The sequence below is a fragment of the Rattus norvegicus genome, chromosome 15 (assembly GCF_021556685.1).
Source record: "Rattus norvegicus strain SHRSP/BbbUtx chromosome 15, alternate assembly SHRSP_T2T, whole genome shotgun sequence".
Taxonomy (NCBI): Eukaryota; Metazoa; Chordata; class Mammalia; order Rodentia; family Muridae; genus Rattus; species Rattus norvegicus.
In genome coordinates, this window is record NC_141548.1 from 13,676,946 (window position 1) to 13,694,399 (window position 17,454).

The 17,454-nt window shown below is 43.0% G+C and overlaps 1 protein-coding gene across 3 annotated transcripts in view; it reads right to left on the reverse strand.

Moving 5' to 3' along the window:
• The window catches only part of Nek10 (NIMA-related kinase 10), a 213,123-nt gene that overhangs the window by 24,022 nt on the left and 171,647 nt on the right, over positions 1 to 17,454 (reverse strand). For all 3 annotated transcript variants that reach the window (XM_087585528.1, NM_001433013.1, XM_087585529.1), the window contains 2 exon segments: positions 8,277 to 8,377; positions 1,407 to 1,517 (listed from right to left, as the gene is read on the reverse strand). In XM_087585528.1, coding sequence (XP_087441654.1) covers positions 1,407 to 1,517; positions 8,277 to 8,377 — 212 coding nt within the window.

Sequence of the window (17,454 nt, forward strand, 5' to 3'; positions counted from 1 at the left end):
TTATAAGTTGATGTTGCATTTTATTAAATATTAACTTTTTATAGTCTAGAACACAAAAATTCTGTTGATCTTACATACAGATAAATTGCTTTTCTCATTGGTATGTACCTAAAAATATTAAAGGAAAAGGAATAATATAAATTTTAGAGTTACCAACTATACTATGTTTTCTAGTAGTACTTGACCGGCTTCTCAAAGTTGTGCACACAATTGGAACTCGCATATTACTTTACTCTTAATTACTGTGTTCACAAGCCTCGGATCCTTAGATCTCTTGCGTCTGTGACTAACCACAGTGACCACTTCTTGTATTTCTCACACATGTATATTACCATTTTTTAATAGATTTTACTTTGAAAACTGACTTGGTTGCCATCAGTTTATTTTATTTGATTTTGTGATGTATTTTAGTTTTACAGAGCTAAGCTTTTCACAAAGCCCCTCACAGGCATACTTCTGGTGAATTTTCCCCCATAGGAAGCCATGCTGTGAAGAAAATATTAGTATCTGAGTAGAGTTCCTGGAGGCAGCATGACTGTACTTGCACTTGGAAACCTACTGACCAAGGATTAAGCCTGAGAACTATGTAAATTACTAAGCTGTGCTCTTTGCATATGGAGGATGCGAAAAAAATCCTTTAGACTGAATCTTTTGTGCTACATTTTTTCTTACATGATGATGTCAAGCCAACTGAAATGTAGGCTGTAGCAAGTAGTTTTACAAAACATACTTCACAATTAAGTTTTACTTTTGTTTAAATGTGTCCCACTTGTTTTGCTAGTACTAAGCAGTGGCTTTCACATCGTTTTCTTGACACAGACGTCCTAATGCACAGAGCAAAGGCCACTATTTAAAGTTTACAACTTAAGTGCCTCTGCCTGTGTTCAGACTTCTGTGTAAAGACCACTGCACAAGCTTTGCGCTCTGCTCTGCTCTGCTCTGCTCTGCTCTGCTCTGCTCTGCTCTGCTCTGCTCTGCTCTGCTCTGCTCTGCTCTGCAGACCGTTTGACATAACATAGAAAACAATATGCTAAAAGGATTGGTCCATGGGTAATTGCTGTCACTTTAAAAATAAAGTACATTTTGAAAGAATTAGTTTAAAAGTAATAAGGTTAAAATAGCCCCACTTTTAAGTGATCCATTTTAAAATTTGTAAATCAATAAAATTTTTTGTTGTTAAAAAAAATAATAATATTTATTTTTAAGCAAATATGTAGTGACGAGAAAGAGTTGTTATCAGTCAGTCCCCTGGATAAAATAGCCACAGAAAGAAGGGTGGGAAATCAGAGGTAAGGTGGACCCGTGTGGTCAAGCATTAATTTCCCTTTAATAGTAGGCAGAGGTCAAGGCACGGATTGGGAGGAAGACATCCCCTGTGGACAGGTGCCTACATGGAGAGCACATACCTTCCTGATTTCGGATTTCAGGTTACAGGGGTTGCTCTGCTGGCTGAACAGGGACTTCTTGAATCTTTCTATAACCCTTCTCTTCAGATCATGGTGGAGAGCTGGAGGGAGCTGCAGAAAGCAAGAAGACAGACATGACCACCAACTCCTCCACAGTGCATCCGTCCCTACAGGACGAGAGCACTTATACAGGGCCAGCACAACAGGGCCACCCTCAACAAGACTGAGGAAGAATCCAAATCAGCAAATGTTATGCTATAGTTTCATCCTCGGTATAGAGGGGTGGCTCTGCTATTTTGTTTTATCTTGTCACCGTTACACTTACTGATAGCACTCTTCCCGTAACGACTATGCACATACACATTCCACTCTATTCATGTGTACATGTCTGTCACATGCCAGAACCATGCCAAGCACCCAGCCATAGCCTTCGGAAAAACTGATACTTTGGACCAGAAAACATAAAAATCTCGACTGCTGTATATTTGCCTGTGTGCCTGCCCGTGAGTGACAGTTCTTCAGCTGGTCAGAAACAAAATCCTACAGCCTAGTGTTCCCAGGAAAGCATGTATTGACATGCATTATGACCTGGATAGGATGATGTGGATTTCATAAATACCTAGGCAGTCACTACAGAATCTTAGAAAAGAGGGGGATTTAAAACAATGACCCGATTTGCAGGGTTTTGAAGGAAGGATTTACATGGGGAATCAGAGTTCTGGTGGCACGGAGGGCGAGGTGAAGCCTGGGTGAAGAATAACACAAAAGAGGGAAGATCAGAATTATCAGACGACTTGGTCTTCATAAGCTTTTTTTAAAAAACATAGCTCGACATTAGAAGGAAGAGCTGAGGAATGGGGGCGGGGGGAGTTTGCAACGAGTGCTCCCAATTAAAACAGAAAATGATAAACAAACCAAATGGTGGCCAAGAGAGGCAGGAGCACTGCAGAGAGGATCCCACCCCAGCCCTGCTTCACTGCCTGGGACTTCAGTTTGAGTTGCTACCTTATAACTATTTGGAGCCAATAAAATATGTGTGCCACCGTGAAGGAAGGCTAATCCAAAGCCCTTGAAATTCACATTTATTCTTGTCTTTCACATAGAATAGAGGAGGAATGTGTAAGTGAAGGAGACAGTTTTCAACATTAGTCTCTTTGTGAGGAGAGGGCTGGAGAACTGAGTGGATGGAGACCCAGCCTAGGAAGACAGGACTTAGTGACTGCTTGCTTCCTACCAGAAGTTTCCACCTCCATAGAGCAAACACCAGGGGGCAGTGGTGCCCTAGGTCCCACTGGCAACCTGCGGGCTCGCACAAGTCTGTGAATGGGGAAAGACTTCACACCCTGCTTGCTACAACAGCATTTTGAAGACCTGAATCACCAGTGAGCTCAGCCTAAGTCTGGAAGGTATCAGAATAATTGTCACAGAGATCTTGACAAGTCTTGCTATTCATTTAACTTGGCGAGCCTCTGGTTAACTTGGAGATTCATCTATTGCCCCCGAATTCAATGCATAATGGCTCACTTGAGTAAGCTCACATCCCTAACGTCCTCACACAGACAAGTGTGTCTCAGTGGGATAAATACTGTTAGCACAGTGTCCCATCCATAAAGCATTCAGTGAGAATTTAACAATTTACGGAGAATGGGGATGGCTCATCTGTGGATGAAGTAAGTATAATAATGAAGTTGATATAAAAACAGAATCAAAACCTATGGCTCATGCTTGCCAGGCCGCTGTGAGCAATCCTTTGCCCTGTCCCACAGCAGAGTAGCAAAGCAGGTTCTCTTTACAGTAAAGGATGAGTCGCATACCTTCCTTCTGAGGCGTAGGTGTTTGTGTCAGCCTTATCCCTAAGCCAACACCACTAGCACATGGCTGCCATACTGTAGCTCACAGCGTACAAACATTCTCAGGGACTCATTACATCTGAGAAACACACAGCCCACAGAAACGCCCATTTTACTGATAAAGAAAATTATTCCAGAAAAGATGATATTTTCTTCAATCCGAGGCTGGAAATGGTTTTTATTACACCACAAAAAGTAATAAAAGGAGAAAAAAATTCTGGTCTGCATGTCTTCTCAAACTTGCATCAGTGTGGAGTCTTTCCAAAAACCCTGCATTCTCTACCTAGATATACATTAGCAAGACACCAGCAATTTGCAGGGCTAAATAGTAGACCAAAATAACACTTTATTCTATTTTGACATTTCACTGCTTAACAGTTTTTTTCCCTAAATGTTAAAAGCAAATGTTCTAAGATTCCCATTTAAAGAAATAAAATCTAACACTTCTCTTGAATTTAGAGTCCCTAAAAGCAGATTTGGTGTGAGAAATATAGGTATGCTCTTACTCCCGCTACACAGTGTGGTTCTCTGAGACCTCAGGACAGCGTCTGCTGCTGCTGACACCCCAGTGATGGGCAACGCTGCAGGTCCTCCCCAAACTTCCTATCTCCTCTCTAGGAAACAGATGTGTTGTCATGTTTTAAGCTGTTAGATGATGACTTCAAAGCATATATTTAATAAACTGACTGAAGTCCAGTAGAGAACTAAAGGCAGTCTGATCCCTTCAGCTCTGCGGGTCTTACCTGTGCAATAGCTACAGGGTAATATTTGAGCATTAGATACCAGCTACTCAAAGACACACTGATGGCCAGCATCTGAGATGGACTACGCATTGCCTCCTTAGCATGCCAGCCTTAAGACTGCCTTTCCAGGTTAGGGAAAACCTGCCCAGGTTAAGATGTGCAATCGAAGTAAGAAGCATCGAACATCCTGACTTGTAGAACTGTTGCCATTAGATGACTGACTTTTGCAGGTATGTCTCCATGGAAACTGGGCAGGAACAGAAGCAAGGTTTTCTGTCAGTTCTCCGGTCCTCGGGAGGACAGTAAGAAGGGGGGTGCTCCAAGTCAATCATACTTGGAACAGGATTCCTTTGTTCAGCTCGGTCTTGTGTGCGGTAAATGCGTCAGTGTGTCATCTCAGCTGTGTCCCTCTCCTTCCTATGATGACACTGGCTGTATTGAGCACTGTGTGTTAAAATTCCCAGTGGGGAACCTTTTCTCACTGTGTTAATAATGTGAGGCTGAAAGTGTTCTAATAGCACATTTGGAAAATCTGCAGTCTTATGTCTGAACTGGCAGCATGGAATGAATGCATGCCACTGGCCAAAAAATACAAAAATCGTCCAGCCCGCCGACAGTTTAAGGGAATAATGACACATTTACAAGAGTTTCATATTTGCTGTAAAATGCATGGACTCCCATAAAGAAAGAGTATACACCCATTAAAGAGTTTATTTACCACATAGGGATTTATATATAGAAGGTATGCTAAATTTCAAAGGATATCTCTCAGTTTAATGATTAACAGATTAATTAAAGAGCTATTTCCAGATCTTCCTATAACACTAAAGGGTATTTCCCCAAATTCCTGGGCTAGTGCATAAATGGACATTAATTTCAATATGATATGTTTACTGTCTGATCTAGTAGGTGATACTCATTCACTAATCAAGTTCTCTCCCAGATGTTTGCTTATATTTCTTCACACGCTGTCACTTAATCAGTCAAAACGTTCTGTGTGGCTACCTAAGAGACAGGCTGACAACAGAAAATAGTGAGGAAAATAATTAATTTTATATTCTTGGGTCCAGAAAGGCAATTGACTGAGAATACTAGGTTTGGGGCAACACTGTCTGGTAGGACTGATCTCTGAGCATAAAATGTCCCAAGGTAGGGGGCAAATGGCACCAGGGAAGCAAGGAGAACAGCACGGTTGTGCAGTGTCAAGGAAGGGAGTGGCTTTGTCTGCCTGGTCCCTAGTGTAAGCGGCGGTCAGTGCCTGACAGGCCATCCTGATTGTCCTGCTAGACACCAGGGCATTTCTCCCTGGCTCAGTGGCCATGTACTAAGTTCTGTGGATAAGAACTGTGAGAGACCCTGAGGAAGACGGAGCCTGTCCTTCTGAGTTGAGGATGCTGTGGCCTTGCTTGGCTCTACCTGCTGGGATCCCAGCCGGTTGGTGCTGGCTCTTAGTTGCATTCAGTGGTTCCATCTGTAGGAGATAGTGTTCCAGAAAATTCTACCAAACCCCGTCCTGTCCTACAGAAGGTGTTACACAGCACATCGCTCCCAGTGGTCTTCAGCAGGAATCTGCGTAGACTGTCTGCCTGTCTCCAAAGGAAAGCTTTATGCTTTCCCAGCACAGAACCTCAGCCAACCTCACTGAGCCTGGCGTAGAAGTTTCTGTTCCCATATGTGACCTCTTCTTAGATGCAAGGCCTTGGCCCTAAAGGTACCAAATTGGGCCCCAGAAACATGAAATGGGGGCGTCTTTCTGATGAAACTGGGAATTTTAAACCCAAGTCACTTTCAGTATTTATTGTCAGAGGATACAACTTCTTACTCTGTTCTGAAAAAATAGACTCCCCTCCCCCTTCTTGAAAGTTGCATGAGATGACTGGGAGAGGGATCTTGAGATGGCATGCATGCTCCCCACAAGATATTCAGGAGTGAGTGTCAAATCCATAACCCATCAGATCTCCATAGAGTTCATGGAAGCTAATCTCTGAGAGAGTTTAGGAGGAAGTGGTTTACATGCCCCAAACTCACAGACTGTACAGAGCGGTGCCACCTCAGAGTGTGTGAGATTGTATGTTTGCTGGCTATTGTATGGGGAGGAATTAATAGAGCACAGCGTCCAGCCAAGCCCACAGGCATGGGGACTCACACTCGAGATTCTACATGGGATGGGCGGGCTCCTGCAGATTAACTGCTCCAAGGAGAGCTTGTGTTATTGGGGGTGCCATGCCAGGGCTTACAGAGGAGAGAATGTTCAGATGTTCAAAGAAGTGGGAGTGGTGGGTGATTTGGATGATGTATTATCTGCTGACCTGTGGTCTACACACCCCTCCCCAGCTGAGGTCAACCCAGAACCTCTGGAAGGTGTTCCTTCCAGGACAGCACATGCCGGTGGGGGCCCTGCATCCTTGCAAACCGTGAGGTTTCTCTCCTTGGCTAGTCATGCGACCCCGAAGAATACAAAAATCCAGTGAATCTGACAACAGAAGCAGAGTGATAACACCAGACCCAGTGGCCAGCTAGAGCACTCAGCACAGAGAAGCCAGCCCTGCTGACAAAACACCTTGGCTGTAGCAAGCTTTGGTGGAAACAGCTACTCGGGTGTTCCCAGACAGGAAGTTAATAGTTGTGTTGCCCCATGTGTTTGTTGTAACAGCAGAAAAGGAACCACGGGTTTTGTAGGCGACATTCTGACCTGGGTTACTGCCGTTTCAGTGAACTGTCTCTGCCTCTCACAGTTTTCACACCTAACTCAACTCAGAGCCCCGCCAATGGCCCTGGCTAATATGGAAGCTAGAATCCCTGGATAAAGGACCCGAGACACTGTAACAGGAGCTCTCCATAAATTTTTTTCTTCACTCTCTCCAGGAAAATGTGCAACCATTTATCAAAGTGACTATGTACTGGGAAAAAGAATATGCAAGCTTCCCAGAAATATTAGGTGCTGATTATAAATCACCAGTGATTCCTACAGTCTTCAACTGCCCCTAGCTTATAGAAATCAACGGCTTGGGTCTTGCCTTTAAGATGGGGCTGGATGATGGATGAAGTCTGAGTGCACTTCTTTCTCACCAGGAGGCAGCTAGTACATGGGCCTTCAGTGCCTTTCTGCCGACTCTGGATGTATAGCTAGACTTGTCATGAGTGGTTCCAACAACTCCCATGGTACACTCTCAAGGTAATCAGGACATGGGCTAGTTATTTATCTTGTTGCATAGACAAAAAAAAACAAAACAAAACAAAAAAACAAAGAAAAAAACAACAAAAAACCCACTGACAAAAGCAATAAAAGGAGGGAGAAAGGGAAGAAGGGGAGAGGGCGGAAGAGAGAAAGAGAAGGAAGGAGTGAGGAAAGGAGGGAGAGAGGGAAAGAAGAGAGAGGGGGAGAAATAGGGGACAGAGAAATGAGGGAGAGGAGGAAAGAAAAGGAAAGGGGAAAGGGAGAAAATGAGAAAAGAAGGGAGGGGAGGAAGGAAGGAGGGAGAGAAATTTTACTTTGTCTTACAGTCATAGGGCTTACAGTCTGTCACAGCAGGGAAGGTTCCATGGCAGAAGCAGAATACAGCTGGTCACACTGGATGACTGATCCTATTCAGCTCCCTTTCTCCTCAATACTCAGGTCAGGACTCTAGCACATGATATGGCCACATTTGGGAGGAGTCTCCTCACTTCAGTGAATGCAGTTTGGTTAGTCCCTCATAGACATTTCTTTCATAGCGATTCTAATGCTCATCACGTTACAGTCAAGATCAACCATCATAAGACTATGCCTCGCAAAGCCTGGAACAGTATCCGAAGCTTGAATAGGTGCTTGCTAATTATAGGAAAACTAGGTGAAGGAATCAATAAAGGAACCAGGTGACACTATCTTGAACTTCAAAGTACTCATTTTCTTACCCAAATATCTATGCTTCTTAAAAAAGGAAAAATTTACAAATGGCCGTCATATTCTTGAGAGGCTGTGTTGTCAAAGCTGATGAAAGGAGAGGTCCTATTCCTTTTCCTCCTATGATAGAGTGGCTTGTAGAAAGAAAAAGCGACCCAGTTCTGCCCCTCCTTGCACTCCACAATGAAAATCCACTTGTGTGGAAGTGGGATGTTTAAGAATGAGAGCACAGGCAGAAGCCATGGAGAAAACTGAATTTAATTCACATACATGTGATCGGCGGGGTGAGAACGACTCCGTGTTTGCTCTACATCAAGGTCCCCCAAGGCTGTGTGTTCTCAGCTATGTGAGCTTTGGCCTTGAGGCTGAGAGGTGTACCTCTGTAGACACTGACCTGCGTGATGTAGATGACTTTGTGCAGCTGGATCAGGATCTGCTGGATGGGGTCGCAGATCTGCCTCACTTTCCGCTGGGATACAGCGATGCCCGCAGAAGCTATGGGTGATAAAGTCAACAGTCAAGGCTCTTAGAAAAGTGGTGTTAGTGCAAAACAATAAAGTTCTGGGGGAGAAAGAACCCAAGATCTCATCTCACCAATGAGATACTATAACACTCTGGTGTTTTAGAATACAAAATAACCTGTTCTTTCCCACCCCTACTCAAGCACCAAAGGAACAAAAATATCCCTTGCATAATATTTGAGAAACTAGGTGCCCTTGAGAAAATAGGTGCCCTTGGATATTTTGTCTGTGATTGTAGGAGGCTGTCATTGGGAGGAAATGGTGCCTCAGATAAGAAGTTCTGAGGAGAGCTTTTCCTTTGCTTGCTTGCTCTCTCGCTCGCTCGCTCTGCTCGTTTTTAAATAATAAACTGTCCATACCTTCTATAATACATTTTAAAGCTAATTTTATTAAAGATACTAGACACAAACACCAAAAACTCTATAGCAGAATTAAGTACTGCTCAAATCCTTAATTATTGTAAATCTTAATGTCTACTTAGATTTCTTTCTGGGGTGACTTGTCCCGAATTGTCCCTGTAAACCCACTGCACCTTCACAGATTCTGACTAATGGCTGTCAACGTGCTCAGGGGCTGCTTCCCCGGCTTCATAGTCCTCGGCAGGGCACAGCGCTCTATTCTGGAGGACTGCAAAGCTAATATAGGAACGCCCCCCGCCCCGCATTAGCCACGCCCATCTCTCCTCATTCACGGATTGCAATGGAGTGCATAGAAGATGCCAGAAGATAATATCCCCTCTCTTCCCTCTGGAACGCGCGCGCGCACGCACGCATCCCACGCATGTCACGCACGCACGCACGCGCGCGCGCGCACACACACACACACACACACACACACACACATCTATACCATCGTTTATGCAATAATGTACCCGTATCTCATTAAAATTAAGTTTCTTAGGCCTCCTTTCCTTCCTTCCATACCATTTTAAGCATTTAAGAAATTAAATCTGTTATAGTAATTGCTTCAGCAATAGCCGCAGTTTTAAAGACTCTTGCGTGTGCTTTCGGAAAAAGATTGTGTGTCTCGCCATAATGGTTTGTTTTCAAAACATTTACAGAGAATTTTACATGGCTATTTAAAAGCATGAAATTATCCATTTCAGAAAGAAAACAAAAAAAGGTAAATAAAATATGAAGATTCTCCTTACGGCTAGCTCTATGTACTTGTTTGAAAATTAGCACAAGGAATAACCCAGCTCTGAGCCATCTGAGGCTAATTTCCTGTTGAGGTGTAAAGGCCCTGTCGCTTTTGAAAACTCCTTGTAAGCATAAATTATTGGATCATTAAGATGTGATTTAATAAATTACCCTTGGGGCAAAAAGCTGAGAAATCAAATCACAGGAGCTTAGCGGAGAGCAGCCATGCAGTCTGCTCCCCACCATGCACCAGCCTGGGCGACAGTAGCCCCATCATCTGCAACTGTGCTCCCCACCCAAAGACCCCCTAAAGGGCAGACTTCTGCCTAAGCCCCTGAAGACAGGACTTGGTAAGGCACTAAGTTCCCACTGGCAGCAGAGGACTGGTGGCCTTAGGTTTGTCATCGTCATGATGGCTTGTCCATCATGATTTCCAGCTAAAGGCTCACAGTGTGGCCAAGCAGTTTTAGGCTTGTGACAGCAATTGAGTGGGCACCACAGGCTTGACTCTACTTTACCACAAACGTGCACCCATCTGTGGCCCTACACACAAAAGCAAGGAGTTAGCCAGAATGTCTGCTGTTCAACATAGCTATGCACTTTAACTTAAAAAAATAAATAAATGGGTTTTAAGTCCATCCAACCTCTGCGCCTCAGTTCTAGGAAGCGCTTGACTTTTGAAAATTGCTTTGATCGGTTGCTTTCTTAAAATAAAATGTTAAAGGTTTAATTGCAAAAGCCCACCCCAACCCATAAATCAAGCAGACAAACACACAAAAATGTTATTACAGATGAGGCTCAAGGCTCGGGGAGGCACCTTTCCTCAGGGCCACTCAGTCAGAAATAACTGCTGACATCAGCTGTGTGTGCTACTCTTCTGCCTCCCGAAATGTCTGTCTCACACACATGTACAAGTAACGCCCAACAGTAACATTCAGACTATCTTTCAGCCTTGACATCACTTTAATAGGTTATGAGCAGCACTGTGAGAAATGCACGCAATGACCTGAATAGAACGGGAGCGCTGCAGAGTATGCCACATGCAGCTAGGGGCTGCTCACTTAGCAACGGCGGACTGGTCGCTGAGGGCCGCTGTCAACAGAGTTTGAAAGGCAAAACCAGAAAAAGAATGTGTGTGTGTATGTGTGTGTGTGTGTGTGTGTGTGTGTATGTGTGTATATATGTATTGTATATATATATATATATGTGCGTATGTGTATATGTATATGTTATATATGTATATGTGTATATATGTGCATATGTACATTAATATGTATATGTATGTTTGTTTATATGTATGTATATTGTGTATATACGTGTGTATGTGTATGTGTATATGTATATATGTGCATATGTATATTTATATGTAGTATATATATTTGTATATGCATATGTATTTATATGTATGTGTATATATGTATGTTTGTGTATATGTATATGTTGTATATATATGTATATTGTGTATATATATGTGTGTGTATGTGTATATGTATATGTATATATGTGCATATGTATATTTATATGTATATGTATGTGTGTATATATAGTATATGTGTATATGTATATGTGTATATATAGTATATTATGTATATATGTGTGTATGTGTATATGTATATGTTATATATGTGTGTGTATATGTATATATGTGTGCATATGTACATTTATATGTATATGTATGTGTGTATATATGTATGTTTGTGTATCTGTATATATGTATATATATGTATATTGTGTATATATGTGTGTGTATGTGTGTATATGTATATGTATGTATGTGCATATGTATATTTATATGTATATGTATGTGTGTATATAAGTATGTTTGTGTATATGTATATATGAAACCTCCCTTCTCTTTTATTTTCTCCTCTTCTTTCCCCTCCACCTCGTTTTCAGCTAACCAGTGACACGTTATGTCCCAGACACTGCTGTTAGGGGTTACTGCTTTTCAGTGCATCATGGATAGAGCAGTTCTGGCTTGTTCCTTACGACCCTGGAAGAAGCTGTTGGTTCGCCTGTGCGCCCTGTGCTTTGTTTAGTTAACTTCTGTCTGGCCAGGACCTCGGCAGCCATCAATATCTCTCAGCTGTCGACGACGCCATCTGCATGATGTCTCACTAAGGAGGCAAGGGATACCAAGGCCAAAGACATACTCGCTTCTCATTGTAACCAATGTCCCCTAAAATGACTGACCGGAAGGGAATGTATTATTCCATACCCCGATCAACACTACCTATTATCAAATTCTAATTATATCAGTCTGTATTTTTTTCCTACTTTATAGTTTTGAAGGCTAGTGAAATTATTAGGCTTTTTAATTATTTATCATTGCTGTTGGACGATTGCTTATATTTTTCTTGATTTGCAAATGTTCTTTGCATATCCTGAATTCTACTCCCTTTGAATTTTATGTTAAAAGTATCATATGTTTCTACGTGCTCTGTTACTTACGTTTGATTCAAAGATACTTCTCACCACTAACGTATAGAATAAGGTGATTCTGAGTCCCACACGCTGCCAGAACTCTGAGATACGTGCTGCTGTCACACTATGCTGAGTTTAAGACTCTTGGGGGTTGGGGGGTATCTGTCACAGATACTATCCTGCGGCATGAGCTGGCTTTAGGAAGTAAAGGGAATTTCTAAATGAGACTGGCATGCAAGGAACCCTCTGTTACACTAGCAAGCAATGATTTCCCAGACAGCTTCAGGCCGCTACAGTTAACTGCAGTCTGCAAAGGAAGGGTCTCCATCTGTACCTGAGCTGACACTCAGCTTTCCTTTTCCTTTATTTAATAATTGGTGATAAACACGATCAGGGCAATCCCAGTCACCTCACGTTATCTGGTTTTCATTAATTTTCTCTTAATACATTTTCCAAATTAACTCACTGCCAATACTGTACTTATTAAGCATTGACAGAAGTGTCCAAATTTTTTCATCTTTTTAATAACTATATATTGCACGTGTCAGGTCGGCATGACACAGCCATGTGTGTCTAAGGTGAGTGGACGGTATACCATGTGTGTGTAAGGTGAGTGGACAGTATACCATGTGTGTCTAAGGTGAGTGGACGGTATACCATGTGTGTCTAAGGTGAGTGGATCGTATACCCCTTTCTTATTCACAGCCACTGCCTTCCCTTTCTTCTCCCATGGTTCCCTGACTCCTTAATAGCCCTCTTACAGATAAGGATATTTTATAAAACATGTTTGCCTAATTAAGGCAGGCACACACACACACACACACACACACACACACACAACTAAACATATATCACACACACTACATATACGCCACCCACACATACACACATGCACATAATACCACACACACATTCTAGACACCATACCACACACACAAAACATAAACACACATATACCACACAATACCACACAAACCATATACATACCACACATACACACCACATAAACACATACACCACATACCACATACACATAACACATATATACACACACCACATACCACATACACACACCACACATATCACATATGCCACACAGACACACAGACTCACCTACCACATCACATATATACCACATACACAATACACATAACAACACACACACAGCATATACACACATGTACCACACACACCACATACACACCACATGCACAATACATATACACCATACATAACACACAACACATACACAACATACACACAACACATATACACCATACATAACACACAACATACACACAACACATATACACCACACACAGCACGCACATACCACCTACACAACATATACACATCATACATACCACACATACACTAGACTCCCCCAAATACCTCATGTCCCTTCCCCACACACACACACACACACACATTTAGAAAGAGAGAGAAGGAATATGTAAAGACAATCATTTATAATATGGTCTTATGTAAAGAAATTATTCTTCATAAAATAAAAGTTTAGAATTTTAACTTTAAAATTCTTTATGGTTTTTATTACTAAAAACAGAACAACAACAAAAAAGAAAACACTTGTTCTAACAGTTTGCCAGGATAAAGTATCAACCAGTTATTTTTCTGAATTCTTCCTGACGAGAATCAGAAACTCTGAGGTAGGCAGACAAAATAGCAGCAGAGGAGGCAGGGCCTCCTGAACAAGGGGACAAGGGGACGTAGTGCTCTGTAAAGACAAGCGAGGAATGGGGGCAGGGTGGATGTGCTATGAGGACTGTAAAGAAAAAGGAAGCCTCTTCTAGACATGGGACACGGCTCTAGCATGATGGAGGGCACACATGGCTGGAGGCCTCCAAACACAAGAATTTCACAAATGACATCATCATCCAGCTCTGACCTGGTTGGGCGGTGCCATGAAAGATACAGTCAGTGCTCAGCAGGGAAGGAAAGCAGGAGGCACATGGACAGTGAGGAAGGCCTAGAGCTGGCAGAGGCCTGGATTGAGTGTTTCCTCTTCCAGGTACCAGCAGCATGATTTCAAGGAAGACGTGCTACTGAGTCCTAGCTTCCTTGTTGGAAGTGGGAGCACGGTGAAAAGGAGTAAACTGCAGGAGGTTGATGCCGTGCACACCTTAGGGGGAACCTACAACATGTGGCAGCTGTCTGCAGAGAACCAGAGCCAAGATGGCTGTGGCAGTGTCATCCTCAGAGAATGACATTTACTGTTGTTTGATCTTGGTTTGTCTCGTGAATCTGTAAAAAAAAAATTCAACCTCTGTCATCATGTGATAGATATTACTACATGGGTGTGATGGTTTGTATATGCTTGGTCCAGGGTGGGGTACTATTAGGAGGTGTAGCCTTGTTGGAGTAGGTGTGTCACTGTGAATGTGGGCTTTAATATCCTCAACCTAGCTTCCTGGAAGCCAGTCTTCCACTAGCAGCCTTCAGATGAAGATGTAGAACTCAGCTCCTCCTGCACCATGCCTGCCTGGATACTGCCATGCTCCTGCCTTGATGATAATGGACTGAACCTCTGAACCTGTAAACCAGCCCCAATTAAATGTCTTTATAAAAGTTCCCTTAGTCATGGTGTCTGTTCACAGCAGTAAAATCCTAACTAAGACAGTACCAGCGACTGGGGTTTTGCCGTAAAAGGCCTGACCATGTTTATGTTTGGGAGAATGTGGATTTGGGGACATTGGATTTGGAAAGCAGTGGAATCCTTTAAGTGGGGCTTAATGGGCAATCCTAGTAGGAATATGGAAGACTTCGTGACTGAGAGTGGTTTGAACTGTGCAGATGTGACTTAAGAGGTTTCAGTGGAGAAGAATTTCAGTGTGTGGCATAAAGACTGATTTTTGTGGTAGCAAAGAATGTGGCTGGTTTTTGCCCTTGACTGAAGTGTCTGCCTGAGACTAAGGTAAAGAGATTTATATTAATTGCATTGACACGGGAAATCTCAAAAAAGCCCAGCAGAGACTTGTATAAAGCATCTCTGAGTCCTCACGAAACCATCACTCCCTGACTATTGAATTCAAGATACAGAAATGGGGGCCAGAGAGGTGGCCCAGTGATTAAGAATTCTTGCTGTTCTTGCAGAGGATCCAAGTTCAGTTCCAACAACCTACGTCAGATATCACATAACACCTCTAACTCTACATCCAGTAGACCTGATGCCTCTGGCCTCTGTTGGCACTGACACTTATGCACACATATCCCCATATGAACATGCACACATAGACATAATTAAAAATAAAATATAAAAAATTATTTAGAAACATCCTCATCAACAGACAGCACCTTCCTGGGACCTGGTACACCTCCCTCAGTGTTTCCTGGGCAGAAGAAGGTAGGAAGCCAGTCATCACTGGTAAAGCAAGCTTGTCCCCTTGTCCCTCCCTCTCCCATCCACGTCTCAAGCCTAAAAGAAAAATTCTGGTGAGAAGCTTTCATCTGAAGTGTTTTGAAGAGAAATACTTTGAAGACTGGCCTGCTTCATCTTTGGGAATAGTAGTGCATACTTGATGAGCTATCTTGGGAGTGGGACTAAAGTTTGACTCCAAATTTCCTTCACAGTTCACATGCACTCTAAATGCACAATAGTTTGTCTACATACAAGATACATACAACCTGACCACCATGATTTTGCACATCTTTACTGACTGGGATTTAGCAGGTCCGATCAGGTGAGAATCATTTATGTCAGCAGCACTTAAATCTACTGAGTTTGAAGTGTTTCAGAGTTTGTACTTCAGAATAGATGTGAGGAGAAGCAAGAAAATTCGAAGCAATGGATCTACATTGCAAAGTTTGGCCTCATAGGAGGGAGTGTGTGTGTGTGTGTGTGTGTGTGTGTGTGTGTGTGTGTGTGTGTGTGTGTGAATGTGTTTGTGTGTGTGCACATATGCTTACATACATGTAAAAGTCTATTCAAGATGCTTCTCATGAAGTTAAGAGACAAAAATAATATACTCCAAATTCCAATGGAAATACAGAAAAGTACACAATCGTGTGCCAATTGCACTGTTGGGCCACTAGCACATGTACTTGAACTAAAATCTGCTGAACTTATGAGGTCATTAAATAAAGTATTGATGGGAGGTGGCAATGGGGCATGCCTTTAATCCTAGCACTTGGGAGGCTGAGGTAGATGGATCTCTATAAGTTCAAGGCCAGCCTGAACTACAAAGCCAGTTCCAGGACAACCAGGACTACACAGAGAAATGTTGTCTCATTTTTAAAAAAAATGACTGTGTGGAAAGGCATGTTCCAATAACTAACTGGGAAGACAGCCAGAATGTACACTGGTGGATGAAAGGTTTGGGTAAAACACAGACTACTTTACTCAGATCTTACTTTTATGAACAAAAAACATATAAAAAATAGACCATAGTCATTTAAAGCCACCAACTTACCAATCATTTCTATTGACAGTGCAGAAGAGAACCTTTGACATCAACATGTCAACCCTGCTCCTGGTGTCATGTTCTAAGTAAATACTGAGGGAAGGAGGGAGCCCTGCCCTTTGCCAGCTACAGCTCCCTGGAAAGTGGGTCTAGCACCTAGCCTGGGCATCACAATAAAGCTGGCACTGGTTATGTTAGGACTGCCCAAGTTGAGCCTTAAGTATGCATGTGTTGTCAGCTCAACTTGGGCAGTCCTAAGCACCACAATCGAGTTGGCTAGGGGTGTGACTGAGCCAGCCCAAGGTCATAAGAGTGGGAGAGCTGGCCCTGCCCTTTGCCAGCTACAGCTCCCTGGAAAGTGGGTCTAGCACCTAGCCTGGGCATCACAATAAAGCTGGCACTGGTTATGTTGGCATAGGAGAGCCTACCTGGGGGCATGAGAGGGTGTGTGTGAGAGCTGACCCTTGCCTGGGCAAATGGAGAGACCTGACCCTGGTAGAGTGGGCATAGTAGAGCTGGCAGCCTGACCCACTCGCCTCCACCCAGGCCCAGATCTATGGGACTGAGTTGGTCCACCCTATCTATGAATTACTGGAGCTCATGAAGGAGCCATCCTGCAGAACCAAAGCTGCAGGATCCCCATGACACAGAGCAACAACAGGATATCTGAGAGGAATCCCAGTGAGGATCTGGTATTGATAGTGCAGCAGAAGCCAGAGGCATCAAACCACACCAATGACTCACTGCAATGAACGTTTGCAAGTGAAGATGTTTGGGCAAAGGGTATACTGTGTGACATACTGCATCTTCCATAGAGAGATTTGTTGATATGGTTTGGTTAGGTTTGGTTTGGTTGGGTTGGGTTGGGTTGGGTTGGTTTGGTTCGGTTGGGTTTGGTTGGATTGGGTTGGGTTGGTTTGGTTCGGTTCGGTTCGGTTCGGTTTGGTTTGGTTTGGTTTGGTTTGGTTGGGTTGGGTTGGGTTTAGTTTGGGTTGGGTTGGTTTGGTTTGGTTTGGTTTGGTTCGGTTGGGTTGGGTTGGGTTGGGTTGGGTTGGTTTGGTTTGGTTGGG